The sequence below is a fragment of the Talpa occidentalis genome, unplaced genomic scaffold (assembly GCF_014898055.3).
Source record: "Talpa occidentalis isolate TD23 unplaced genomic scaffold, MPIMG_talOcc4v2.1 talOcc4.4, whole genome shotgun sequence".
Taxonomy (NCBI): domain Eukaryota; kingdom Metazoa; phylum Chordata; class Mammalia; order Eulipotyphla; family Talpidae; genus Talpa; species Talpa occidentalis.
This window is the reverse complement of record NW_023604295.1, coordinates 34,124,668-34,151,354: the sequence shown is the minus strand read 5'-3', so window position 1 is coordinate 34,151,354 and position 26,687 is coordinate 34,124,668. Positions and strand designations below refer to the sequence as shown.

Genomic DNA, 26,687 nt, shown 5'->3' with positions numbered 1-26,687 from the left:
GCCTTCTGTCAGAATAAATCTGCACTTGACAATATCATGTGTCTTTGGGGGTAAAATGTTCATTTCAACAACAGTGACAGGATTAGGCCTATGTATATTTTTCAAAAATCCTTCACAAGACAAGCTTTTCTGCAGAGGCTGCAGTAATCCATCTGTCAATAAGTATTAAAATATTCAAATTTCACAGGGACAGATACTTATGCATATTTCCTAAACTCTAGACCCTGTGAAAAATAATCAACTCTTTTGGACCTCTTGTGGCTCTAAAGCCACCAACACAGGCTTTTAAAAAGGGGGCTGTACGAACAACAGCAGTTTCAGTGACAGATCTGAACTTCTAATAGGAAAGACTCTCCAAATGCCTCTCAAACAATCTTCGGTAGCTCTGCTGGCTACTCCACTACAAAACCAAATTTGGGGTTGGGAGAGGTAGATTATTTGGGGAGATATCTTTATCGGAAATTAACATGTGTAGAAATTTTGTGGAACCTTTAAGAACTCATCTGTGATTTAATGAGTTGCCTGAAGGACTCTCAGAGCCAAGGCTCAGAACAGCCTGACCTTTGAAAGCGGCTTCTGGTCCAAACAGTTTGGGTTAATTCTTGAGGAATCTGAAATATTATTTTCCCCTCACACCCTTCTTTTAAGAGAGAGACATAAAAGAAACAAGAGTCTCCCTCATTCAGGGATGAGTAGGAGGGGAAAAAACCCCAACCAACATTTAAATAGGGAAACTGGCAGTTCTGAATAAACAAACCCAGGCCCACAGCGAAATGATTCTGCACTGCATTTGCCTTTAAAAAGAAAGGAAGAAAAAGAAAGATTTCCCCCTTCTCCGGCTCTCAACTCAGCTCGAAAGCAGAGACGACTGCGCCGCGTGCAGCGAGGTGTAGTTGTAGCACAGTCTGTTCTAAATACACGCAGTATCTGTGATACTGGCACGGCAGGCCTTTACAATTCCCTCCGGCTGATCTCTTAAACACACAGAAGAGATTTTTACAACGACCTTGAAGGGGGTGCGGGGTGGGGGGGGTGAAGCAAGACCTTAAGAAAAAGCAAAACACAAACATGTATTTGGTTTACAGAATTTTGTAGAACACACGCATACACATACCCAAACACACACACACACACACACACACACACACACACACACACACACACACACACACACACACACGTTGCTAGCAGCAGGAAATTTCCTAAGAGTCAACAGCAACAGAAAGAATAAACCCACCAATTGCTGTCCTGGAAAGAAACAAACCAAACCAAAACAAATCCTTTGACCATGTCTCTCAGTGCAGGAGAGCTTCCTCTCGGTAAAAATCCAAGGGGAAAAAGAATATTCAATCAGAAAAAAAAAAAAAAAAGAAGCAGAAGAAAGGAAAAAGTGGGGGGGGGGCTGGGATTGTTACATAGGACCAAAAATTAAGCTTCTTTCATCAGTACCAATATGAAAACAACCCATCTTCTTTAAAGCGCTTGAAAGATTAGATAGGGAAAAACAAAAACAAAAAAAAACACCGCACACCACAAAACAAAATCCAACCGATGCGGGAATCCTACGATTTACGTAACATCACAAACTTGCAAAAGGCAAAAATCAGAAGCAAAAAAAAATCCGAAAATCACCAAAAATACAACCAAAAATCCCAAGCCACCACACCAAAGAGCACCAAAAAAAAAAAAAAAAAAAAAAGCTACCAAAAAACCTGTCCCAAATAAAAATACTGAACCCACCGAAAACTGCTTGACAAATATTTTTCTCGTGGAGCCTAAGATTCTGGCTGGAAAGAGCTGTTGGTGTTTACTGTTTTTTTCTCTTACTCGCCTCTACCCTACAATATATAACAGACTTTTTCCAACGGTTCGAGCCTCTCACTCCCTTTTGTGTACTTAGCTCAAGGAGCTGCGTTTATGGGTAAGAGAGGAGGAATTAGCCCCAGACCCCGGGAAGGCGCAGCGCACTCCCCCTCCTATGTCACCGAATAGCAAATTAGTTCTCAGAATTCCAGAGGCCGAGCTTTGCTACAGCGAAGGCGCCGACGTCACAGAGCGGAGCCACGTGACAGCGGCGGAGCGGACCGTACCATCGTGCGCGGCGCGGGCGGGGGGGGCCGCCGCGCAGCCCGTGGACCCCACAGCCCAAACCTCCAAATCCGCGGCCCCGAGCCCGTGAGCACCCCGAAATATCCCGGCGGGTGGGAAAACGGTGCGACTCGGGCGGCTTTTTCTGCCCCGGAGGAGGCAAAAGTCCGGCGGCGCTGACACCGGGTCCTCCCCTGCCGCGGCGCAGTGGTAGAGCCCGCAGCTCAAATTCCGAGAATTGAGCTCTGTTGATTCTTAGAACTGGGGTTCTTAGAAGTGGTGATGCAAGAAGTTTCTAGGAAAGGCCGGACACCAGGTGATTATTGCTGTTGCTGCCGCCGCTGCTGCTGCTGCCGCCGCCGCTGCTGTTGCCGCTGGTGCCGCTGCCGCCGCCGCTGCTCATGATCATTATTTTACCTTTTAATTCTTTTTTTTTCCGCTCTTGCCAAATGCTTTGGCTCCAAGTTTCCTATGTGTATCTATTGATATAAATGTATCTATTTATTTATTCTAGCTGTCAGGTGTTAAAATAAATACCGAAGCTTAGCCCCACGTCTCTCCCACTCTAGGCTATAGAGATTTTTAATATGTTTATTATTTTATTCTTGTTGTCTTTGAGCGCATCGGCCGGTTTGGGGAGGCTTTGGCCGCCCTCCCTGGTGTTGTTTTGGTCTCGGAGAAAAGGAGGTGGAGGCGAGGACGGAGGGGAGCCGGGGGCGGCCGGAGCCGAGAGGACGAGAGCGTGTTTTGGGGGTGCCTCGGGCCGGCCGGGGGGCTGTCTGGCCGCAGCCGGCGGGGGGGACGCGCGCTCGCGCTCTCGCTCTTTCTGCTGCTGCTTGCGTTCGGCTTGTGATCTCGCTGGATTCGCGCGGCTGTGTTTTCCCTCTCTCGCGCTTGCAAACTGCCTTCTCTGCTCCCTCACTCCAGCCACCCCTTCCCCGCTCCCCGCGCCGCTCCCCGCCCCTCTGCGCCCCTCGCCCGGGCTTCTGGGTCACCCCGGAGGCGCGGAGGGAGCTGCCCGCCCGCTCGCCGCGCTGGCGCCCTTCCACCGGCCTCGGTCCCCCAGATGGATTCCCTGCCTCCCTGCCGAGATTTGGGGAGAAAAATGCAACCCGAACTCCTCGGGGTTTGCTCCCCCCACCAGCCCAGATGAAGTGTCGTTGCTACTATTTCAGAGTCGTGCTCTTCCTAGCGAGAGCCGAGTGTTTTTGGTGGCTCCTGCCCCTGTGTTTGGGGGAGCCCTCGGCTTGCCTGGGGGCGGGGATGTTGGATACTTTGGAAATTATTCTTTCTTGCTTCTTGCTGGCAGTCGAGGGAGTCGGCAGCCCGCGCGCTCCTTCTCCCCATCCGAAAGAGGGAAGCTGCTGGCGGGACAGAGATTTGGGGGGTGGGGTGGGAATGGGGTGCGCGTTTGCACCTGCGGTGCGGTTCAGCTTGCAGGGGCTCGGGGAACCTCGCAGGACCGCCCAGACCAGCGGGAAAGGTGGCGGGGTTTCTGGCGGCCGCGGTGTTTGTATTTAGGGCGCTGCGTGACTCCTGGTTAACTCCCAATGGCTGTTCCCCTCTTTCCTAAATTTTATTTTTCCCCCGCGGTGCAAGCTTTGTAAAAAGGACAACCGCGGGCCTGAGAGTCGCTAACGTCAGGCTTCGGATTCTTGAGGTCCTTGCACAGGGCAAGGCGACAAACAAACAGCCCAGCCCGGGTGCCTGCGTGCTGGACCCGGGAGCAGGGAAGGGCACTTTGTGGGTCTGGCGGGGGGACCGGGCTCGAGGAGGGCACGCGGGCGCCCAAGGGAGAGCTTTGTGAGTGATTTTGCAAAAACGGACGGCGAGGTTGGTTGGATTTGCAACCTGTGGCTCCTCCAGGGAGTAGGAACCGGGGAAGGCAGCAGCGGCGGCGGCCCGGGGCGGGGCGGGCGCGGGTTGGGACTTGGAGCCTCGGAAATCGGCGATGCTGGGGGCCGCGGGAGCGAAGGGCCACCCCGCCGCCTGAGGTCTCGAGAAGTGTGGATTGCATTGCCTTTCTGATGCCGTGTTATTGGAACTCTGGCGAAAAATGGAACTAGTGTTGCAATGAGTTTTAAGCTCTCCCCATGGAAAACAAACACAGCTCAACAGATTAAAAAAGAAAAGAAAAAGACGCTTTTTATGTTGTGCACCTTCTCGCAAGTGTTAAGACTTGGTGGGGGGGGGGGGGTCCTGACAGCTGAAGGAGATGTGGATGAGCCCAAATAGGGGGCTGGAAAAGTCCTGTTCTTGGGTCCGTGACCGCCTCAGAGAGCTGGTCGTCTCCCCAGAAAACTGATTTAATTTTTAATGGATTTTTCAATCAGTTTATAGTTTCCAGGAGGAAACTCTTGTAATGCACTATTCTCTCTCTCTCTCTCTCTCTCTCTCTCTTTTAAGTTAAATGAGCATCCATAGATGTATTTTTTACTTGAGGGTGGGGGGAGAGAAAGTGGGGCAGGAGAGGGAACCAGGGAAAGGGCTGTTTAGAAATACAGTTTGTGGCTCTGAGCGATGCCACTGGCTTCCTCTACAGAGACTGCCAGTTTCCCTTTTTCTTTGCAAGGTGTGTGTGGTTTTAATAAATAACTTAAAAAAATCAAAGGGGGCCCAGCAAGATCCGTCAGGAGACAGGTATCTATTTTGCTTACTATTTACTACCAAGAGCCTTTGGCACTGGAACAGAACCTCGTAAATCTGCAGCCCAAGTTGAAGTTCATCTGGCCCTCATCCACACGCTATTCCTGGAGGTAGCAAACATGAGCTCAAAGGAACGAGGTGAAATCATATTCTCGCTTTAAAATATATACTTTTTTTTTTGGAGAAAAGATATTTGTCTCTGGAGGAGGAAATGTTGAAAAGAGATTGCCAGGAGATGGGCATTCCCTTGCTTGAAAGACTGTAGTTGAGTCTTCAGGCCAAAATAGAAACCTGTAGATGGGAAATATTCCTCCCTCCCCCCACTTATAAATAGAAGTTTCCAATATGCTACTTGGAAGATTTTCTAATAGTGTAGGCCCAAGAATTGGCCGATTTTAAGGATCTATTGATACTGACAATAGAAGCTGTTTGTAGAAAGTGGGCAACCCAGTTTTGGGGTTACCCGAAAGGAGAAAGAAGCCAGAAGCAAGAATTCTCCAATTGACCTTTTTCTCTGTGCTCAGTTTTGAAGGATTTTACCCCGTGCTTTCTTGAAAAGACTGTCCAATTTATTCTGGGTTTGGTGGACAGGGAGGGAGCTCCAAACTCTTACTTAAGCTGTCGTTTGCTGAACCTTGAAGAGTTCCAGTTATTGGTTGAGTAAATGGTAGCCATGATTAGATGTCAAAATCCTTCCTTCCCTCTCTCCCCTGCCAAGTAGCCACACTCACAACCCACTTTGTTGTGAAAAACTTAAGAGATTCAGAGGCCGCGGTGCGGCAGCGCCACCCCACGGTGGGTGAAACTATTTGCAAAAGTCAAATATTTGAAAAATACTGTGAAATGACCTTATGAGACTTATTTTTTCTTTAGGAAAAAGATAAAACTAACTTAAAAAATACATTGCAGCTGATCTTTCCAATAGGGAGGGAAAACTGTTTTTCAGTGAGGCTGTTATTAGAGGCAAAGTAGTTGTGTGTGTGTGTGCGCGCGCGCGCGTGTCCATATGTGTTTATGTGCGCGGGCGCGCGGAGAAGGGTCGAGAGCAGGCCTGGGGGGGGTTGCCTAGCTGGTTTTAAGTGGCAAGTTTTTGCGGAGGAACCCCCCCCTTCCCTCGGATTTGACTTCTCAGGGCATCTGAATTATGCTCCCTAGTCTGACGTTCAGATATGGAGGAATGTTTTGGTGTAGAACACCACAGTGACTGGAAGTATTGCAGTTTTACTGGTGGTGACGGTGTCGCTATTGGGGGTGGGCCGGGGTGGGGGGAAGCGTGTGGATGGCGTCGGGCAACGGTAAACCGGTCTTTAGTTGGGTCTGGTTCCCCCTGGGAGTCCAGGCTGCGTGGCGCGTGCCGATTTCCTGCACTGCGCAACAAGTGGGAACGTTGCCTCAGTGATCAGAGCGAGGGTGCCTTGTTGTGGCAAAACTGACCAGTTGCTCTTCGCCCCCAGAAAGCCGGGAACGGCTCCTCCCAACCTTCCCCACCTCCCAGTCGGAGACCAGCAGCCCCACCCAAAGACCAGACTCATTTCCCCACCCCAGCCCGGCTTTGCCGTAGGCTGTGAGCCTGGGTAGGATCCTGCTCTTGGCCTCCAGGGTCCTCTTTCTCCGTTGGTCATCAAAAGGAGTTTATTCCCGACTTGTCTTTGCTGGAATCTCTGCTGATACCATCTAGTGCTATTCCACTTTTTGAAGACAAGTGCACCCTTTCTTCTTCCCAATACGTGCAGCCTTTCCGGCAAGGGAAAAAAATATATCAATGTATAACACAAGAACGCAGCTTCTGATATCGTGCTATGTGTGGCTGTTAGCGGCATGAGCGTCAGGAAGAACGAGTCACACTCTGTAAATTAAATGTTTTCCTGCGTTGGCTCTGGAGGCGAACCCCCTCCCCCTAGAAGACAAAAAAGGTGGGAGAACGGTCGGGTGTGCAAACTGGCCTAGAGGTGATTTTCGAACGGGCTGAGTCTGCCACCTAGTGGTAGGTCGTGGTCAAGCTCCCCGCCCTGGGCCGTGGGCCGATGGTGTCACCTTAGGGTGCCCCAGTATCCTGAGTTGGCGCTAGGACTGTCAGAGGGAGGGCACCGTCCAGCGAGGATGTTATCTGACTTCCACCCAGAGTTCTGGTAAGGTGCATGAAAAGTAGAAGTCCTCTGATGAGCGCACTTTCCATGGTCGCTCAGCTAAAGGCTCCTGCCTTGGGTAAGAACCGTGTAATAACCGGCAAGGAACACACTCTTTCCTGGTCCCTGTCGCTGTGGCCTCTTCAGGGGATGTTAATTGTGAGGCATGCTGTGGGACTCTTTAAAACCGAGGAAACTCAGCTGGTGAGGGGGCCTGTTAGTGGTGAATTAGTGACCTAACCAGGACCAGATTTTAAGTTTCTGGATTCCAGGTCAGTGACTTAAAGTCAAAGGTGAATTTATCTCGGCCCCTCTGAGGCATGTAAGAGAAAGGAGCAGCTGTCCGACCCGCATCTTAACCTCTTAGGTTTCCATAGTTGGAAGCGGTTCTCCAGTTGTCTTGGAGGGGTTTAGAAAGTGCACCCTAAGATTTTCGGTAACAGACATAAAAGCCTACTGGATTGGTGACGACTGGGGGTCTCCGATCTTGAGGGGTCGGGTCCGTGTGTAAGGGGTGGTTAAGGCTCAGTCTCTCTGGGCTTGCAGAGATGTGCCTTGCTGTGCCAGACGCTCACATTTGAATCCTTAAATCACTCTGTTCCCCTTCCTTCCAAACTTTGCTTAGTGGCTTGGCAAGAAATCATTTGTGTGTATGTGTGTGTCGGGGGTGGGGGTGTCATATGGACGGGCAGAGTGTAATCCTCGTAGAATTTGTGCCACAACAGCTTCTTAGCAAAGTTTTTTTGGAGCTCCAGACTTAAATGGTAATTGCGCACCCGCGTGCTGGCGGCCCCTAGCGGCGGCCGTGGCGCTCGCGCGCGGGAGACGCTGTAGTCGGGCGGGATCGAATTCAGCCTTTCCTACTGGGGAGCTGCTGGGGGCCGCGTCGGAGAAACGCGCCTCTGTTCGCGTTGGAAACGTATCTGGGTTGGAAACGTGTTTGAAGAGAGGTGAAGTTTGACTCATCGCTTTCCAAGGACAGTTAGTGCCTTCCATCTTCATTAACGTGAATAAAGACCTTGGCTGACTTCATTCCAGATCGTATTTTTTTAAAGTCATTGTTAGTTTGGGGAGATCATGACGCTCCCCTCCCCCGCCCGCCTTTTTTTTTTTTTTTTTTTTTGCAAAGGCTGAGCCAGGTCCAGTAAGGATGCCCGAGATATCTATGCTGGGGACTTGGTTTGCTAGCATTGTGCCGGCTCTTTCTGGAAGGCTGACTGGAGCCGGGAGCATGGGGAGCATATCCCTTCTGCAGCTCCTCTTCAGATCTTGATGCTAAAACACATCCCTCTATTTTATTGCATTTCCTAGAAGCTTGCAGGCTTGCAAGACCGCTGTTGGCAGGAAACGCGATAGAAATGAAAGTCAGGACATAGTGTCCCCGAACACCTCGGTCACCCCAAGCGACTGCCGAGGCCACCACATTATCAAATTCGCTTTCATCTACTGTGGTCTCCCCACCTTACCGCCCCCCAGTCAAGAGCGCGAAGAGTGTTGTCTCCTAGAACAAAAACAACTCGGCGGCTAACCCCACCCCCTACCGCCTCACCACTGTGGCTAGCCCCCAGCTGCTCTCGAGCTGAGCGGTTACTGAGGGCTGCGAGGGGGCCTCGAGGCGGGTTGCACTGCAGCAGCTCCAGCCTTATTCAAATTCTTCGTACCTGACCCTAAAGGATGCTTTGCACTTCCTGATGCAACGCTGGATTTTTCAGCGAATTATTGGAGCTATTAGATGACCAATAATCCAAAATCCGACCGGGATAGAAAAGGGGGCGGGAGGAAGGGCAGAGGGCGTTTTTCAAATCTGGAAACTGTCTAAACTAGGTCAATGGGAAGGAGAGGCGGGGCGACCAGGGGGGTGTCTGCTCCAGGCGTGGATGCAGGGCCCTCTCTAGTGGTCGGCCGCGGAAAAGCAAGGTTAGGTTTAAGCTTCAGAATCCACGGGATTCCTAATTGCCAATAAGTGCCATTATTTAATTTTAACCTCCCTCTCCAGATTCTCATCCCACCCCCTAGTAGATTTCAAACCTCGTTGACACCTTTATCCCACCGGCGGAAGGATGAGGAAGCCTCGCAGTAGGATTTTATGAGTCCTAAAAAGCCTGGTCTTTAAACACGACCCTGACCCCGCCTCCGCCGCTGGGCAGCTTCGCGGCGCGGGGTGACGCTGCCGCCAGTTTTAGGACCAGACTGAGGCCTTACAAGTTGGGTTTTCGAGTCCCCCCACCCCACCCCACCCCACCCCCAGGCCCCGAAGCGCCTCCTGGGTCCTGTACTGAAATCAGTTAGGAAGTGGCACCCAGGGGTCCTAACTCCCGGGAAAGTCACGCGGAGGCCCGGCGATGCCCGCGCGCCCCCGTGCGCGCCTCGGCCGAAGCCTGACCGTGTCTATGTGGGTTCGGAGAAATCGGATTGGAAAATCCGGAAACCTGGCCAGGCTCGGCCTGGCGGCTCCTATTCTGAAGACTTTGGGCGGAAACCGTGCTGAGTTGGGTTTCCCTTCTTGCCAACGTAGGCGGAAGGGACTTTCGGTTTAGTTTCCCTCTAACTTTGCTGGGGCTCCCGAGGTGGAGACCCTCAGGCTTCGGGGGTCCATCTTTCTCACCTCGGCGCTTCGCACGGCCACCCCCTTAGAAAAGAAAAGGGGCAAACCGAGAGGGGCGGTGGAGGGACAGCAGGGGCTGGGCTGAGCGCGCCGTGAGCGCCCTGGACCGGGCGCTGACGAGGAATTTGGAGGAACGCGCGCGCTCTCCTCCGCGAGCCCCCGGCCCCCCTCCCTGCTGGGCGAACCCCCGCGGCCCGCGCGCGCAGGCCGCTCTCCGGGCGGCCGTCTGGGGCCGGCGGCTTCCTGGAAAGTTACTTCTCCTTGGAGCCGCCGCTCGGCAGAGAGTGTTCTGTGAAATCGCTGAGCTGAGATCAACTGCGTTCCGGGAATGAGAGGGCTGTGCCATTCCCCTCACTGCCCCCTGCCTTGGCGGCCTAACAGGGAAAAAAAAAAGAGGCGCACACAATGTTAGCCACCGAGGTGCGCGGAAAGTTTTATTTGAATGTAGCCAAATTTAGGGCTGCCACAGCCTCACCACGGGACGGCCGCCGCGCCCGCGGGGCTGGGAGCTGCATGGGCCGCGGCGCCCGCACATCGCCCGCGGGGGGCGGTGCCTGGCGGACAGGTACGGGCGGGCGGGCAGGGGCGCGGGCTCGCTCTGGCGCGCGGGGCTCAGGGCTGCCCGAGGGAGCGAGAGGGTGAGGCTTCCCAGTGGAGAGGCCAGGACAGGAGGGGGCTTTCGTGTTGGCGCGCCCTCTTGCTCGTAACCTCCACTCGTCCTTCACGCTTGTCTCCCTCCCCAAAAGGCTGCCTGCCTTGTCTTCTTTTTCCCTCTTTCTGGTTGCCTTATTTTTTTTTTTGAAGGATGTAAGGGGGACCCCCCCCTCTTTTTATTCCAACTTCTTTAGAGGATCTGCCTTCTCTCCTCCAGGTGTCTAATGGAAAACACACAGGGAAACACCCAGGGAGAGAAGGCGAGGGGCCGTGGTGGGGAAGGCGACGTGAAACTCTCACTTGGTGTTTGCTGCTGTGGCTGGGGCAGGCTGGGGGAAGTCCGGGGCTGGAGCCGCTTGCTTGTCAGTTTCTCCCTGACTGCCTTGCTTGCTCGAGGGCGCTGGTTTTTGTGGACTGAGTCCTCCGTGTGGCCTTGGTGGGATGACTTGAAGCTAGCTGACAGGGTTTTTCCAGGACTTTGCTGAGAACTGGCTTTGAGATCTGGAAGAAGACTTATCCCGAGAACATCAGGGTTCTCCCTGGTAAATCAGGGCTGTTAGGAGTATTGGATGCAGTAATAGATGGGAAGAGCTAGGTGGTCTGTAAAAAAAAGAAAAAAAACTCTCCAAGTTAGGGGTGTTTCCACACCTGCAGCATCTAGAAGGGAGGTGCACTTGCCCATCAAAACCCACACACTCACTTGCTGTGGCAGAGTTAGTTTAGGAGGGAGTGAGTGTGCGTACATGTACATTTGTCTTTGATGGGGCAGAGATTTAGGGTGAAAAGTGCCCAGCCCAGGGCCTGGCTGACAGTGGACTCAGGGGAATTGTTTGTTTGTTTCAATTCGATCTGGAGTGAGTCATTGCCACTTGTCAAGGTGAAATGGCAAATCTGGGCTTCCTGTGGTTCCAAAAGTCTGTGACTGGAAATCCACAAGCAAGCTGGTGGTTGAAACTGGTTAAAGGACAACCGTGGGTATTCCCGAAGTGCGTAGGGATTCTTCCATGAGGGGAGAGGAGAGGTTTATAAACCTCACCTGTGTCCTCAGTATTCTTTTTCAAAGGAGACAATCATCGAATCGTTCCGTGAGGACCAATTTAGTGGCTCTCTTCACCCATCCTGAGGTAGAATGGGGAGAGGAGGAAATAGGTTCTTTTGTCTTTTTCTGTCCTCTCCCTTCCCCCATTTTCTTCCCCCACCCCACTCACTCACATGCACACACTAACCTTGAAGCCGATGAGATTGAGTGACTGGCACTTGGGACCACAGAGAAATGTCAGAGTGTTTGGTTACAGACTCAAGGAAACCTCCCATTTTAGAGTGCTCATTTGGTAAGACTCAGCAGCCTGGAATGGGGGCAAAGTGTTTGTGTGGGGGAAGGAACTTAAAAATGAGATTCACCCACATCAGGGTTGCTGTCCTGCATGTTGTACAGCACGTAGGCTGATTTGGAAAGGGGACAGGAATTTGAGCCAGAAGACCTAGGGGCCGGGCCACCATCCATCCATGTGGCCTAACATGACCTCCTTGGCCTCAGGCCCCTTTACTCAGAAAATACTTCTAAAGGACTGGACTCTTTTTAAAAAGGAGAGGGGGAAAGGTTCAAATATTTTGTTTTGCAGCTCACATCTGGACCTAAATAAGAGTCTTACACCTGTGCTTTACGTTATTTAGTTTTGGAGAAATCCATTAGAGAGGGTACATTTTTGTGTGTACTCTCTGGCCGGTTCTCAGCTAACCACACAGTTAAATCTTTCACCAGGTGGGGGAAGTATAAACTTGGAAGTTGGTAGCACTGTATGTGGTCTTAGACCCAGGAGGGAAGGGAGAGGAAACTTTGAAAAAGGCAAAGATTCTCAAGAAAAGCATGGCTATGCCATCTCAGGTTGTATTCTGCAGGTTCCATATCCCGTCTTAAGTGCTTCAGATGGTCAGGAAACCCCACCTGGCTGTTGCTCCTGAACAAGCCCCTTGAAGCCCCCAAGTCTCAGTCTTGTCACCTGTGAAACAGGAATAAAGAGTCAGCCTTTATTGACCCTGTCAGCCTTACAGAATCATTCTAAGACTTGAAAGATACTATTTAGCAGGTTTTGAAAAACAGTCAGGGTTTTTAGGCCCCTGGATGACCATCCTCTTTGATACTGAAAGAACCACTTTTCTTGTTTTTTTTCTTTCACATAAACTCAAGTGCCCTTTGTATGTTATAGTATTTTACTTTGAGAAAGGAAATTTATGTGTATATTTATATGCTATCAATGTATGCAGTTGTATTCCCAGTACTCAGGGTAAAAACATCATTGCAGAGCTTTGGGTGGCTGTTGTTTCTGTGAGAGCACAGAGCTGGGAAAATGTTTGCTAGCTTGTGGGTAAAACCACACCAGCTGGTAGGCTGCAACTATCAAAGTAACACTAAGTACATGTATCCTAAAATAAGATGACAGTGGACAATCTTACATTCGTTAAATCGATTTCTGTTTGCTTTCTTCTCTTCCCTGCAGATTTTAAGCAAAATTTGGGACTCTGAATCAAGGCATTGGGTAAGCAGATCAAATTCTATGCTTTCAAATGTTGCAGGAAAACTGTTTTCTTTTGAATTTGCCAGTGCATGTGTTTCTGTGAACATGGCCACTTTTCTTTAAATGAGATAAAAGCCAAGTCCCTCTCTGTCACTCCCAGGCCTTACGCCTTCACCCGTGCATTAGACTCGTTTAACACGTGTGTGGCCATTTATTGCTTACTCATTTCTTAGTTCCAATTAATTTAGCCACCTACTATACACCAGCAATATGCCAGGTACATTGAAACAATGCTGAAGCCCAGTAGGGCTGACAGATGGTAGATGGGTCCATGGCATGAGATTAAGAATGACATGAGAATAGCTGAGATTTTTGAGGACCTACTATGGACCTGGCACATAGCTTTAATTTTTACAACCACATAGGTATTACTACTCCCATTTTGGGAAAGCAAAGCCCAGAAGCAGCTTGGCTCAGGTTACTCAGCTAACAAAAGGTAAAGCTAGCTTGCTAACCTTCAAAGTGTGCTTTCTTCCCCCACCCCTCCCACCCCCCCCCCTCCCCGCCCTGTAACACACATTCTCCCTCTCAGTGCTGGCAGGGTACTTGGTATGTGGGAAAACACTCAACAAAATATTCAGTCAGTCTCTTCTCCTCCCTAAAGGGCTTTCTATTCCCATAGATTTCAACTCTTATAGATATAAAGAATAATGGTCCTTGAATTGTTCAAAGCTTATCACAAGGGACCTCAGCTTGCACCTGACATGTTAGCAGGCTCAACCACCTGTTCTCAGACAAGCAGAAGCAGGCTCTGGAGGACTAACAGGATTTTAATCATTTTTTTTTTTTTAGGTGAAGACAAAATGGCGTCACCGGCGGACAGCTGTATTCAGTTCACCCGCCACGCCAGTGATGTTCTCCTCAACCTTAATCGTCTCCGGAGCCGTGACATCTTAACTGATGTTGTCATCGTCGTGAGCCGAGAGCAGTTTAGAGCCCATAAGACAGTCCTCATGGCCTGCAGGTAAGGTGTCTGGAAGGGAAAAGTAGATCAATTAAAGGGGCAGAAGAGGGGGACCTGTAGGCCTTTTGCTGTTTGGGATTGTGCCTCACTTGTCTCCAGATCTCTGCATGTAGCTTGGCAACATCAGTTCCCAGGAAGAATGTACATACTTTTAGAAAAGAGTTTGTGTTTTGTGGGAATCAAGGAAGAAGAAATAATATGCTATCTCAAGAAGGGATGTGTTTGGGGGCAAACATGAAGAATAACTGCAGTTAACCTATGTAAAAATGAAACATGGAGAGAGTTCTGAAATATTTTATGCAAGTTATTTTGAGATCTACTGCTCTTTTATTCCCTAATTGTATTTTATGTTATAACTGTGTTTTCATGCGTGTTTCAGAGCACATGTAAGTTAGTGAGAGTGAGCCAGCTAATTCGTCATATATGACAAGACTTTCAAGTATGCAGGACAATTTTATATCACATCATCTCTGGATATACATAGGTACCCCCTGTGTTATGGCTGACACGATTACCTCCATTTTCTAGATAGAGAGGTAGACAGATGAAATGATATAGAGTCAGGGATCTCTGTTGTTGAGAACTTACTTAACATCTACAACAGGCACCTGCTTTTCAGTTGGAGCGAGAAGAAGCTTATAGGATTGTGAAAATAGTACAGCATGCTAACTGAATGCTGGGCATCAGTCTTTACTTTCTGTGTTTTCCTTCTTGCCTCAACCCAATGAGATAGACATGATTCATCCTGCTTTGCAGATAGGGAATTAAGTATCTTCCCCAAGGTCGCATAACTCCTTACTGCTTAAAGTCTGGCTTGTAGCTGGCAACTTTCTCAATAAGAGTAGCATTGAGATGACAACTCAGAATCCTGGCTTTCAACAGAATACATTCTTCTCTACCAGGCACCTGGGTCAGGGAGGCGTGACCTGCGATTTCACTTGGATCATCTAAGAATGATGATAGTCCATGAACTTTTAGAAAAATCAGTTGACTATAAATGTAGTCATCATTTTATTGATTCATCATCAATGTCTAATTCACTTCTTAAAAAAATACAATTGGATTTTAAAAATAAGGATAATGCAATGGATCCAGAAGGGGAATGCTTAATCCAAAACTAGAGACTGAAAAGGGTTACTGCAAATGAGGGCTAAATTTAACTCTGGTGATCCATGCAATTAAGACTAAGGGGAAAACAAGGTTTTATGACTTTTGAAAAAAATCACTTAACCTCTCTAATCTTCTTCCAGTTTATAAAGAGGGAGGATGATACTATCTACCTTGCACATTGTAAGGAAACAGGAGGATGTATGTATATGACTCCCTGGCAGTTAGTGAGAGTTATTACTTGCCATGGGCCCAGGGGAGAGGGTCTGAGCTTCTATCCCACCATAACAGTAATTAATCCCAGATTTCTACATGTCTGTTATAGTGAGACAAGTGTTTTGTTTTTTGTTTTTTTTTTTTTACAGTGGCCTCTTCTACAGCATCTTCACAGACCAGTTGAAATGCAACCTCAGCGTGATCAATCTGGATCCTGAGATCAACCCTGAGGGTTTCTGCATCCTCCTGGACTTCATGTACACATCCCGGCTCAATTTGCGGGAGGGCAACATAATGGCTGTGATGGCCACAGCCATGTACCTACAGATGGAGCATGTCGTGGACACTTGCCGGAAGTTTATCAAAGCCAGGTGAGTGACACCTGGAAGGAAACCTTGGAGTTGGAGGGGTTCAGAAAGTCTTGATAATGCATGCATGCGGAACAGCTCTTCTGTCGTATGCCAGTGGGACTAGTGGAAATGCTATATTTCCACAAATTTTGTACACTTTGGCACTTCTTGACTCTTGTGCTTCAGGCAGACTGGACACTTTGCTGCTCTACAGATAGGTCTTGTGCATCCCTACCCCTTGTTGTCTTCCATTCACTTGATCTGCTCTTCCTTCTACTCATCCTTCAAAGCCAAGCTTGGATGCCAGCTCCTCCATGAACATTTTTAAGGTTATCACTTTCCTCCCTCAGCCTTTGTGTTCCAAGGCCTTTTTCTGGCCTCCACACTGTCCTTCCAGTTTAACTCTTTGAATGTGTGCTTTAGTTTTCCTTTGGATTCCTATATAATTGTTTACACATATGTCTTAGTAGCCCCCCCAGACTGCAGGCTTTTTCACTCATATTTTATGTCACTTTTATGTTACTCTTATTAGAGAGGACATTTACACAGTGACCTTCACTAATTCACTGTGGCTTATCCCCTACCTAAGGGCTGGTAAGATACCCCTATCATTTAAAGGTGAGCAACCTGAGAACCAAAGTGAAGAGCTCAGCAAAGGAACAGAGACTCAGGACTTTCCTTCCTTAGAACCATTTGATTCAGCTGCTCTAGGATTATTGCATCCCTTCTTAACCAGAAGGGTTGTCAACCTCTGAACACGTCCAGAAGCCAGGAGCTCAGTGTTCCACAGCCGTGCAGCCTCCCTTGGACAGATAGGGAGGTCCTCTTTGTGACAAGTTGAAATCTGGCTCCTGTTACCTTCCCTCATTGGTTCTAGCTCTGTTCACTGTGATGATGTTAAGCTGGCCTATTTTTTGCCCACCCTAATGTCCCTTCAAGTATTTGCAGCTAGAGCTTTCCGTCTCCGGTGGGTGATAATGGTAGCAATCTCATCATTGCCATCATTTACAGGTACTTTATATGGATCAGGCCTTGTGCTTAGAACAGTTAAGTAACTTGTTTCAGGTCCCCTAACTGCCAAGTGGCACAGCTGGGACTGGAAATCAGGTCTAGCTGCTCCACAGTCAGGGCTTTTTACCCTGCTGTATGCTGATTGTTTTGCAAGGTATACTTCCCTGTGACTCTCAGCACTTGGGATGATTCCTCTTTTCAATGGGGCACTGGTCAGTCTATGACCTTCTAAAGGTATGGTACCAGTCTTGCAGAAATTCTTCCATCCCTGAGCCTCTGTTTCTATGTCAGATGGACAGTAATACCTGCTTTTTCGTCCTTGTGGGATTTTGAATGGGCAGGAGAGAAGGGCTCTGAAAACTTTGGATAAACTTTGACAGGCTATTCAATTGGAAGAATTATAGATTCACACACATAAGTTACTTAAACATTCAAGGTTGTTTCTAAGCAGGCACATATGTGTGGATAACTCACTTTCCTTCTCTGGCCTTGTTTCCCCAACTGTGGGCTAGATCACCAGACTTCTAGCATGAAATCCTCGTAACTATCAATATTCCCCTATTCCCAAGCCACATTCCCCATGTCTAGCTGAACCAAGCACAAATGTGGTTACATATGCCAGTATCATGTGGAAGGTCATCTGGGTAACAGTTCTGATTTGGAGGCCGATGTCTCCTCTCTTTTTTTTCTACAGTGAAGCAGAGATGGTTCCTGCCATCAAACCTCCCCGTGAGGAGTTCCTGAATAGTCGGATGCTGATGCCCCAAGACATCATGGCCTATCGGGGTCGCGAGATGGTGGAGAACAACCTTCCACCAAGGAATGCCCCAGGGTGTGAGAGCAGAGCCTTTGCCCCTGGCCTGTACAGCAGCTTGTCCACACCACCAGCCTCTTATCCCGTGTACAGCCACCTCCCGGTCAGCAGCTTCCTCTTTTCAGATGAGGAGCTTCGAGATGCCCGGATGCCTGTGGCCAACCCCTTTCCCAAGGAGCGGGCCCTCCCCTGTGATAGTGCCAGGCCTGTCCCTGGTGAGTACAGTCGGCCAGCCATGGAGATATCCCCCAGTGTGTGCCACAGCACTATCTACTCGCCCAAGGAGGTGGCCCCGGAGGAGGCACGGAGTGACATGCACTACAACGTGGCCGAGGGCCCCAAGCCTGCTGCCCCCTCGGTCCGGAATGCCCCTTACTTCCCCTGTGATAAGACCGGCAAGGAGGAGGAGAGACCCTCCTCAGAGGATGAGATTGCCCTGCATTTCGAGCCCCCCAACGCACCCATGAACCGGAAGGGTCTGGTTAGTCCACAAAGCCCCCAGAAGTCCGACTGCCAGCCCAATTCACCCACGGAGTCCTGCAGCAGCAAGAATGCCTGCATCCTGCAGACCTCTGGCTCTCCTCCAGCCAAGAGCCCCACCGACCCCAAAGCCTGCAACTGGAAGAAATACAAGTTCATTGTGCTCAACAGCCTCAACCAGAATGCCAAACCGGAGGGACCAGAGCAGGCCGAGCTGGGCCGCCTTTCCCCTCGCGCCTACACTGCCCCGCCAGCCTGCCAGCCGCCCATGGAGCCTGAAAACCTGGACCTCCAGTCCCCAACTAAGCTCAGCGTCAGCGGGGAGGACTCCACCATCCCACAGGCCAGCAGGCTCAATAACATTGTCAACAGGTGATTTCAGGGGCCATCTGACCTGCAGCCGGGTTACCTGGGCAGCATTCTGGGTTCTCTTCTTCTAAGGGTTAGAGGGGCTGTGTTTCTTCCTTGCCAGCAATGTGCAGCATAGTAAGGTGTGAACTGAGTGGCCATTGATTGAATTCATCTAAGTAAGGAAGGCTATCAGGCATCATTGTCTTTTCTCGTAGCAAGAGAGAGATTTCCCCTAGATGGTAGCAGAACATTTTATGAATTGCTGAGGCAGCCCCTGGGGTCTATGTGTGGCATGCAGTCTTCATACTTGCCCTAAACTGAGGGAGGCAGTGGACTGTAGTCCACCAAGAGGAAGAAACTGGGCCCAGGAGTGGAGTTATGAGCGCCTCATTACCTCTATGTGTGTGCTGTTTGGGGCGACTCTGCAGCCCCAGGTCCAGGGTGGGAGAGCCAGCTCTGGCCTCTGGCTGGCCTCAGCAGAGGGAGGAGGGAAGGGTATTGAGTCCAGGCAGAATGTTGCACTCTGCTCCAGCTGCTGAGGCTCTTTCCTCCTGCCCACAGGTCCCTGACAGGCTCCCCCAGAAGCAGCAGCGAGAGCCACTCACCGCTTTACCTGCACCCCCCCAAGTGCACATCGTGCGGCTCTCAGTCCCCACAGCATGCGGAGATGTGCCTCCACACTGCAGGCCCCACCTTCCCCGAGGAGATGGGAGAGACCCAGTCTGAGTACTCGGATTCTAGCTGTGGTGAGTCCCTTTCCCGCCTCCTCTCCCAGGGAGAAGGGAGGCCCCTGCCTCTGCCCATGGGTTTTGTGTTTCCTTTTTATTGACACCGTGTCTCGGTTTGGAGGGAATCCCCGATTGGAAGTCCATTGACACTCAGAATCACCAGCCATTGTCCCACTCTTGGCCTCTTTGGGAACTGGGCTGACTAAGGCAAGGTAGGGGGTGTTAGAGTTAATCTGGGGCAGTGGGACTGACAGCCTCTCAGCTTCATTCCAGCAAAGGTGGCTGTGGACCTGACCTAATTCCCAAAACTTTCTCAGTCCTCTGGACCCAAGCTGTAAACACTGCTATATGCACCTGTTAGTTCACCCTGCTAGGCTGTAGATTCTATAGGAGAGGCATCTGACCTTACTCACTCCTGAGCCTCCCATAGGTCCTAGTGAGTCCTTTGCATGGAGTAGGTGCTTAGTTAATGTTACCTGAGTTAGATTAGTTGAACTGAATTATTAAGTTGAAGTTTCTGGATAGTCTCTTGCTTGGCATCCCCAGTTTTTACTAGATAAAAAAGCCTACCCCTTCCCCCAGCTCCAGCTGCAGAAATATAGCCGTTATGCCTAATCAGAGTTAAGCCACCACGACACATGTCACTTTCACCTGGTTATAACAGAAGGGAAAAATCAGTTTCACATACTGAGAGGTTTGGCACAGGGTTATGGACCTACAGTTGGGAACAGGGACTACCCCCTTGTCCCCCCGCCCATTTGCCTTTGCTCTGCACTCCATTTCATTCTCTCTGGGCCTCTGTTTCTATTTCTTGCATCATCTTTGATCTCCTTTTATCAGAACTATTTGGTAGACATGAAATCCCGATAGGTGCCCAGGGTGACCATGTCTATCATCAATTCCTCCTTCAGTGACCTCAGAGTATTGAGTTTGATTTGAATCTTACATTCCTGCAATGCTTTGTGTTATACAATATGCTCCGGTGAGGTAGTCAGGGCAGGGACTTTTATCCTGATTTTGGAGATAGAGACACAGAGAGAGGCTCAGAGAGGTGAAGGGTCTTGCCGGAGGACTTCTTTTATGCATCAGTGTAAATAAAACTATGAACTGATAAGGAAAGTCCCTTCTCCAAGCTCTCAAGAGAAGGAAGAGCCTGCGGAGCTTTTCTCAAGCTGGTGCAGGCCATATGGGTAGCGGTTGGTTTGAGCTTCCCTTTTGTCCCTTAATATTCAGATGTGTCTCCTTCCTCTTCAGGGACTGAGACTAAATGTTCAGAAACATGAAGTCCCCACAGGGCCTTTGCTCTGGGCACCCATGACTGTTGGGTGGGCAGGGCTGGCATTCAGTTTGGCGCTGGGAATTGCCACAGAGGGGACAGGCCTTGCAGCCCTTCTCCCTTCCTTGTGCTGACAATGGTGTCCCCTCCCCCCCTCCAACAGAGAATGGGGCCTTCTTCTGCAATGAGTGTGACTGCCGCTTCTCTGAGGAGGCCTCACTCAAGAGGCACACGCTGCAGACCCACAGTGACAAACCCTACAAGTGTGACCGCTGCCAGGCCTCCTTCCGCTACAAGGGCAACCTCGCCAGCCACAAGACCGTCCATACGGGTATGGCCCTGCCCCACCTTGCCAGGAGCAATCAGGATGACTGGGACAGGACAGTGTGGGACCATGCAACCTGGTAGGGCGAGGCAGGGAGCAGGCTGCATCTTGGCCTGAGCGAGGGATCTAACCCGGTCTTGTCTTTGCTTAGCAACTAGTCACTCCCTGTATTCTTTGCCCTCTGAGATACTTTGTCCTATTTTTTTTTTTTTTTCTTTGCTGGGGTCAGAAATGTTAGTCCCCACCATATAGGGGAAGAAACTAAGGCTGATAGAGATGAAGTAGATTGAGTTTTCAAAAGCCAGAAAAAATCAAAAGCCTCTTGATTTCCTCTAAGGGCTTGTTCCTTATCAACTCATACTCCTTTACAAGGTAACTTTTAATAACCTGATTGTTGTCCAAAGTTGACTCTTTGGTATTTTAAATGGGTCTGTTACCCCAGAGACTTTCCATGAAGGCAGGCTCAGCCTTTTCATTGATTCGCTGTGCCTGTGCATCTCCTCATACTCAGGCCCCACCCCTCTTGCAAATGGAATCTCACTGTAGTTTCCATAAGGGAAAAAGCATGTTTCTCTAAAACAGAGAAACTAGAGTCTCCTGATTGTGTCTCCTTGGCGAGCGAGTTGATTATTGAATCAGTCTTCTCAAAATTAAGATCTAGAGAAGCCTTTCCAGGTCATCTAAATTTGCTGCTCAGGTTCCAGAGAGGGAAACTGAGGCCCAGAGAAGGCACATGACTTGTCCAGGTCCCTCAGATAATCCTATGATAAAGCTGGTTCCGGGCTTTCCTGTGATCTCCCTCCCGCATGTCCTCTCCCTGTGTTGTCTTGCCCTCCTTGCCACTCTGCCAAAGCTTCCTCTTGTGTGTGAGAGAGATGCTTGTGGAATCTCTGTTGCCTTCCGAGGGAAAGAAAGCTGAAGTGGCAATCAGGAAGGGCAGTTTTCTAGGAAATCCAGCGGCTGGGACTATGAAGACCTTTCCCCGTTGAATACAGTCCCATTCTCTTGATAATAGGTGAGAAACCCTATCGTTGTAACATCTGTGGTGCCCAATTCAACCGGCCCGCCAACCTGAAAACCCATACTCGAATTCACTCTGGAGAGAAGCCCTACAAATGTGAAACCTGCGGAGCCAGATTTGTACAGGTGAGCAGGGGTGTGAGGAAAGGACCCCTCAACTTCTGCATGCTGTGGGAGGCAGCAGCCCACCCTTGCAGAGCCTCTCACACTTCGCTTTTCCCTCCAGGTGGCTCATCTCCGTGCCCACGTGCTCATCCACACCGGCGAGAAGCCCTATCCCTGTGAAATCTGTGGCACCCGTTTCCGGCACCTTCAAACTCTAAAGAGTCACCTGCGAATCCACACGGGAGAGAAACCTTACCATGTACGCACACCTCTTGTGGCTGCTGGCTGGTCTGGGAGGGACAGGGCGTGAAAGCTGGGGCAGCTGAACTCTCTGCTATGATCTCAAGCACTCAGTGGGATGACCACTGAGCTCCTGGTTTTAGGAACTAGAGTTGGGTCTCATTGTCAAGGCTGCCCTGCCTGACCGGTCTGAGTCTCAGTTTGCTCATCTTTAAGTGGGTATATTGGACTAGATGATCCTGGCCTTAGAAAAGAGGTCTGAAATATGGAGACGTAGATTTTGGAGTCATTCCCTCATTCCACAGATACTTATTGAGCACTTACAACATGCTCTTCTACTGGGCTAGCTGTCTACTTACAAGGAGCTAAGGTATTTGAGAAGGAGCGTGATTGTGATTCAGAGAGAAAAGCTCATTGCAGGAAGGTGCTGGTGGCCTGCTGGCTGGCACAATGCATGAACAGACCCCTGGACTCATAGTGTTCCAGACCAGGGTCTTGATCAAAGGCAGCTTTTTTGAACATTCTGTGAGCTAATAATAGTTTTTATATTTTTAATTGGTTACCAAAAACCAAAAGAATAATATATTATGACATAAACAAATCACAATATACATTTTGATGTCCATCGATGAAGTTTCCAGCCACACTCATTTGTTCACAAATTGTCCATGACCGCTTTCACACAAGAGTGGCAGAGGTGAGTGGTTATATGAGACACTCTGTGGCTCATCAAGCCTAAACTACTCACTGTCTGACTCTTTGTCGGTATAGTTTGCTCATTGCTGTTGGAAAGGGGAAAGATGTTGGCCAGGCAACCGAGCATCTGGGTTCTGATTCTGGCTTTCATCCTCACCCTTTTTAGGGCCTCGGTCAAGCCCTGTCCTCTTACTGGGCCATGGTGTTCTCTATAAATGATGAGGATGCTGTAGAAGAACAGATTTCAAACTGTGTTCTGTCAATCCTTTAAATTCTGCTACCCTGCAGGCAGGACCAGATTGGCACTTCAGCCCCTTGTACCTTTCAAGTTTCCATTTCATTTGTAAGAGAGTCCAAGCCCTACAAGTATGCAATGATTATAGATGATGTTGACTTCAATGAATTTACAGCATCACTTTAGTTGTGATGGAACTTATCAATGAATGATTAACCCATAGCACAGATGTTAACCTGCAAAATGTGGTTGCTTTCACTCACTTGTCCATCAATCCCAGAGTGATTTCTTGCTCTTTGTTCTTGGACACATTAGATATCTACTCAGTATTTTCATTCCTCATCTATAAAATGGGTCTGATAATAAAACCGATCACAAGTTGTTATATTAAGTAAATGAATTCACTAAAATGTTCATATAGGACTTGTCACATAGTAAGAATAAAAAGAGTATTTGCTGTTATACTTATTTGCTAGAAGTTTGGATGCACAGGATATCAGAGGGAAGAGTGACCTATGCAGTGTATTGACTCAGTTCTTCTGAGAAGAGCAAGCCCAAGGCCCAGAGAGAAAAAGGATGTGTTTGTGACACACAGCAGTGGGTGGCAAAAATAAGACGGACCCTCGGTCTCCCAAGACCAGGGCTCTTCCCATTCACTGTCTTACCCATTTTATTTATTTTTTATTTTTCTAAGTATATTTCCATTTTTACTTTAAAGCATATTTTCTACATGATCATATGTTATCAGATGTTTTACTTGAGAATAGTTTTATATTTATGGAAAATTTGCAAAGATAGTACAGAGAGTTTGACAGGCACCCAACTTGCCCTAGTAACACCTTGCATGAATATGATGCATAGGTCACAACTACTGATATTTTATGATAAATTTCCTATTTGGATCTTCTTATTTTTTTAACTTGAAACAATCTTTTTCTGTTCCAGTATCTTATCCAGTTTACCCCATTATATTTAGTCATCCGTTTTACTTTTAAGTGACTTTTCCACTAAAAGTATTATCATCCATTCATTGACTCATAGTGAGAAACAGATTTCTTTGCAAATGCCTTGTTATCTAAGGTATATGCACTCAAAAGGAATATAACTGCATTTCTTAAATCATATTCTAGACTCCAGAATTTTCGTGAATTCATTGTGATCTAGAAGATCTGTCCAAACATGTTCAGATTTTTTACATAATGAATTTATTGCATAATATACCTAGAGGTATATTCTGCTAGGTACAAAGAAGATTATAAAATTTAGTAAGAAAAGGTCACTGGCCTCCACGCATTCCCCAGCAGATAAGGATGCTATTGCACAGGAGAGCTATGTGGCAAGGCTGGAAATCTTACAGAGGTTTCATCCTAGAGAGATTCAGGAATGCCTGAATGTAGAAAATCTGAAATGCCCATTTTGGGATAAGATTTAAATTTGTGAAGTTAAGGCAGGGAAGTGTACCTCAAAACATTATGGAAAGCAGGGAAAGCTCATTTGCACAAAGCTGACTTGTCCCAGAGCAGAAACCTAGCCTTCCTGCATGTTCTGAAGGTGAACTATGAATGGAAAGAGCTGCCCAGCCCTCACGGGGACTCTTTCTCTAGGTTTTTGAGCAACGAATGACGCGTTTGTTGGGTTGATGACACCTAACAGTGTGCCTCTGTTTTCCCTTCAGTGCGAGAAGTGTAACCTGCATTTCCGTCACAAAAGCCAGCTGCGTCTTCACTTGCGCCAGAAGCATGGCGCCATCACCAACACCAAGGTGCAGTACCGAGTGTCGGCCACTGACCTGCCCCCGGAGCTCCCCAAAGCCTGCTGAAGCATGGAGTGTTGATGCTTTCCATTCGAGCCCCTTCTCAGAATCTACCCAAAGGATACTGTAACACTTTACGATGTTCATCCCATGATGTAGTGCCTCTTTCATCCACTAGTGCAAATCATAGCTGGGCTGGGGGTGGGGGGAGGGGCATGGGGACTGGGAGCCGGGGCTGCTCCCTTCCCCCACTGCCATAAAATATTAAGAAAATAATATTGCTTCTTCTCCTATGTGTAAGGCGAACCATGTCAGCAAAAGGCAAAATAATTTTATAGTATCGAAGCGGGGGAGTTTGCAAAAGTTCTGACTTGATTTAGTCTGCAAAATGAGGAATGTATATGTTTTGTGGGAACAGATGTTTCTTTTGTATGTAAATGTGCATTCTTTTAAAGAAGAGACTTCAGTATGTTATCAAAGAGAGGGCTTTAATTTTTTTAACCAAAGGTGAAGGAATATATGGCAGAGTTGTAAATATATAAATATATATATAAAATAAATATATATAAACCTAAAAAAGATATATTAAAAATATAAAACTGCGTTAAAGGCTCGATTTTGTATCTGCAGGCAGACACGGATCTGAGAATCTTTATTGAGAAAGAGCACTTAAGAGAATATTTTAAGTATTGCATCTGTATAAGTAAGAAAATATTTTGTCTAAAATGCCTCAGTGTATTTGTATTTTTTTGCAAGTGAAGGTTTACAATTTACAAAGTGTGTATTAAAAAAAAAAAGAACAAAAAAAGCAGCCGAAGGAAAAAATGTGTAGTTTTGTTCTAGTTTTCGGTTTGTATATACCTGTACAACGTGTTCTACGGTGCCTTTTTTCATGCAAGTTTTCAACGATGGACAAGTGCGCCATCCCTTTTTGAAGTGTGGGCAGACACAGGGACTTGAAGTTGTCACTAACTAAGCTCTCTTTGGCAATGTTTGTCTCATCACATTCTGCGTCATGCTTGTGTTATAACTACTCCGGAGACAGGGTTTGGCTGTGTCTAAACTGCATTACTGCGTTGTAAAATATAGCTGTACAAATACAACAATAAAATGTTGAAAAGTCAAGTTGGTACTGTTTTCAGGGTCTTTCCTTGCACTGGGATGGGTACTTGAGTGTGTCTGTTTCCTCAACCTTTAACCCAGTCGGAAATGCTCACAGAGGCAAGAGGCTGCTGGTGGGTGGAGTCCTGGAGACAAGAGCCAGGCCCAGTTCCTGGTAGCTGGGCCTGGTCCCGCATTTGCTCCCAGCCCCCAGAGGGACCACAGACTCTGAGCCCTGGTCATGAGGAGCTCAGCTCAGATGAAGGTTCTGGATGAACCTCTCACTTCTATTTCTGGCTGGGTCCTGCCTCTTTCTGTTTTGTCACTCAGAGCTGTAGGCTGAACTTTGAATGACTTTAGCTCTAGCCCTTTTGAAAAAAGAGTTTATGAGTCCTTTCTTCCTCTGGACCTTGGCGAACTGAAGCATTCTGTGAAGTGAGAAGGCTCACACACAGCCGCACGCCCCCCCCAACCTCCGCCAAGCTTCATCAGCACCTCTTCTGGGTCAGGGGGCAGTGTGAAGGCATCTGACCCACTATCCATTTTTCATCCTTGTTGTCTTTGGACTCTGCTGTCTACTGAGTGACTGACAGTTCAATCACTGTATAGATAGCAACTAGTCAAGCAAACCCCTATCCTTATAGAAGTTTTTGCCCAGAGGACTCTGGTGGAAGTCAGTCACACCTTCCTGTAATAGTTGGGACAACCATTTATTCCCCTGAGTCTTCTTCCCAACCTACCCAAGAGGAGAGTGAGTTAACTAGACTGTTTATGGTTGCATGATTCAGACATAAGTTCACCCTAGCTGACTTTGGCGCCCAGTTTTATTTTACCTCAAAGAACCCCAAGGATCAGGTTTGATTGACAGGACCTAAGGACAGTGAGGACAAGCACAGTCCTGGCCACTGGCCCGGAGGAGGAAGTCCGTGCTTTCTCGTTCCTGGGTGGCAGTGGGAACAAGGCGGAGACGTGAAGCAGAGCTGTTTCCCAGGCACTCGGGCCACGGCGTGGACAGTGGTGGCCCTAGGCAGGGCCTTGCAGCAGGCTCTGAGCACGTGCTGGGAAGTGTATGGGAGCCGACCCCCAAAGTCCCAGAGAGAGCCTCAGAAAGTGACACTACCCTCTGCCAGCCACATGGCCTTTCAGCTTAGGTTTCCTTTGAAAATGACTTTAAAGGACTTGCCAGCTCGAGGCCTCAGCTCACCCTGCTCTTTGAAAAG

The 26,687-nt window shown here is 48.6% G+C and overlaps 1 protein-coding gene across 4 annotated transcripts in view; it reads left to right on the top strand.

The window, feature by feature from the left end:
* Positions 1-25,510, top strand: part of BCL6 (BCL6 transcription repressor) — a 44,942-nt gene extending 19,432 nt beyond the window's left edge. Inside the window, exons 1-10 of one of the 4 annotated variants that reach the window (XM_037525268.2) lie at positions 2,364-2,404; positions 12,618-12,656; positions 13,488-13,659; positions 15,132-15,353; positions 17,038-18,009; positions 18,550-18,734; positions 20,156-20,323; positions 21,333-21,463; positions 21,564-21,701; positions 24,289-25,510. In XM_037525268.2, coding sequence (XP_037381165.1) covers positions 13,499-13,659; positions 15,132-15,353; positions 17,038-18,009; positions 18,550-18,734; positions 20,156-20,323; positions 21,333-21,463; positions 21,564-21,701; positions 24,289-24,432 — 2,121 coding nt within the window. In that variant the 5' untranslated portion in view covers positions 2,364-2,404; positions 12,618-12,656; positions 13,488-13,498 and the 3' untranslated portion in view covers positions 24,433-25,510. Of the gene's footprint in view, positions 1-2,363; positions 2,405-9,683; positions 9,886-10,071; positions 11,451-12,617; positions 12,657-13,487; positions 13,660-15,131; positions 15,354-17,037; positions 18,010-18,549; positions 18,735-20,155; positions 20,324-21,332; positions 21,464-21,563; positions 21,702-24,288 lie in introns of those variants that run through there. The other 3 variants (XM_037525270.2, XM_037525269.2, XM_037525272.2) reach the window with 3 other exon arrangements.
* The last annotated feature ends 1,177 nt before the right edge of the window (positions 25,511-26,687 follow it).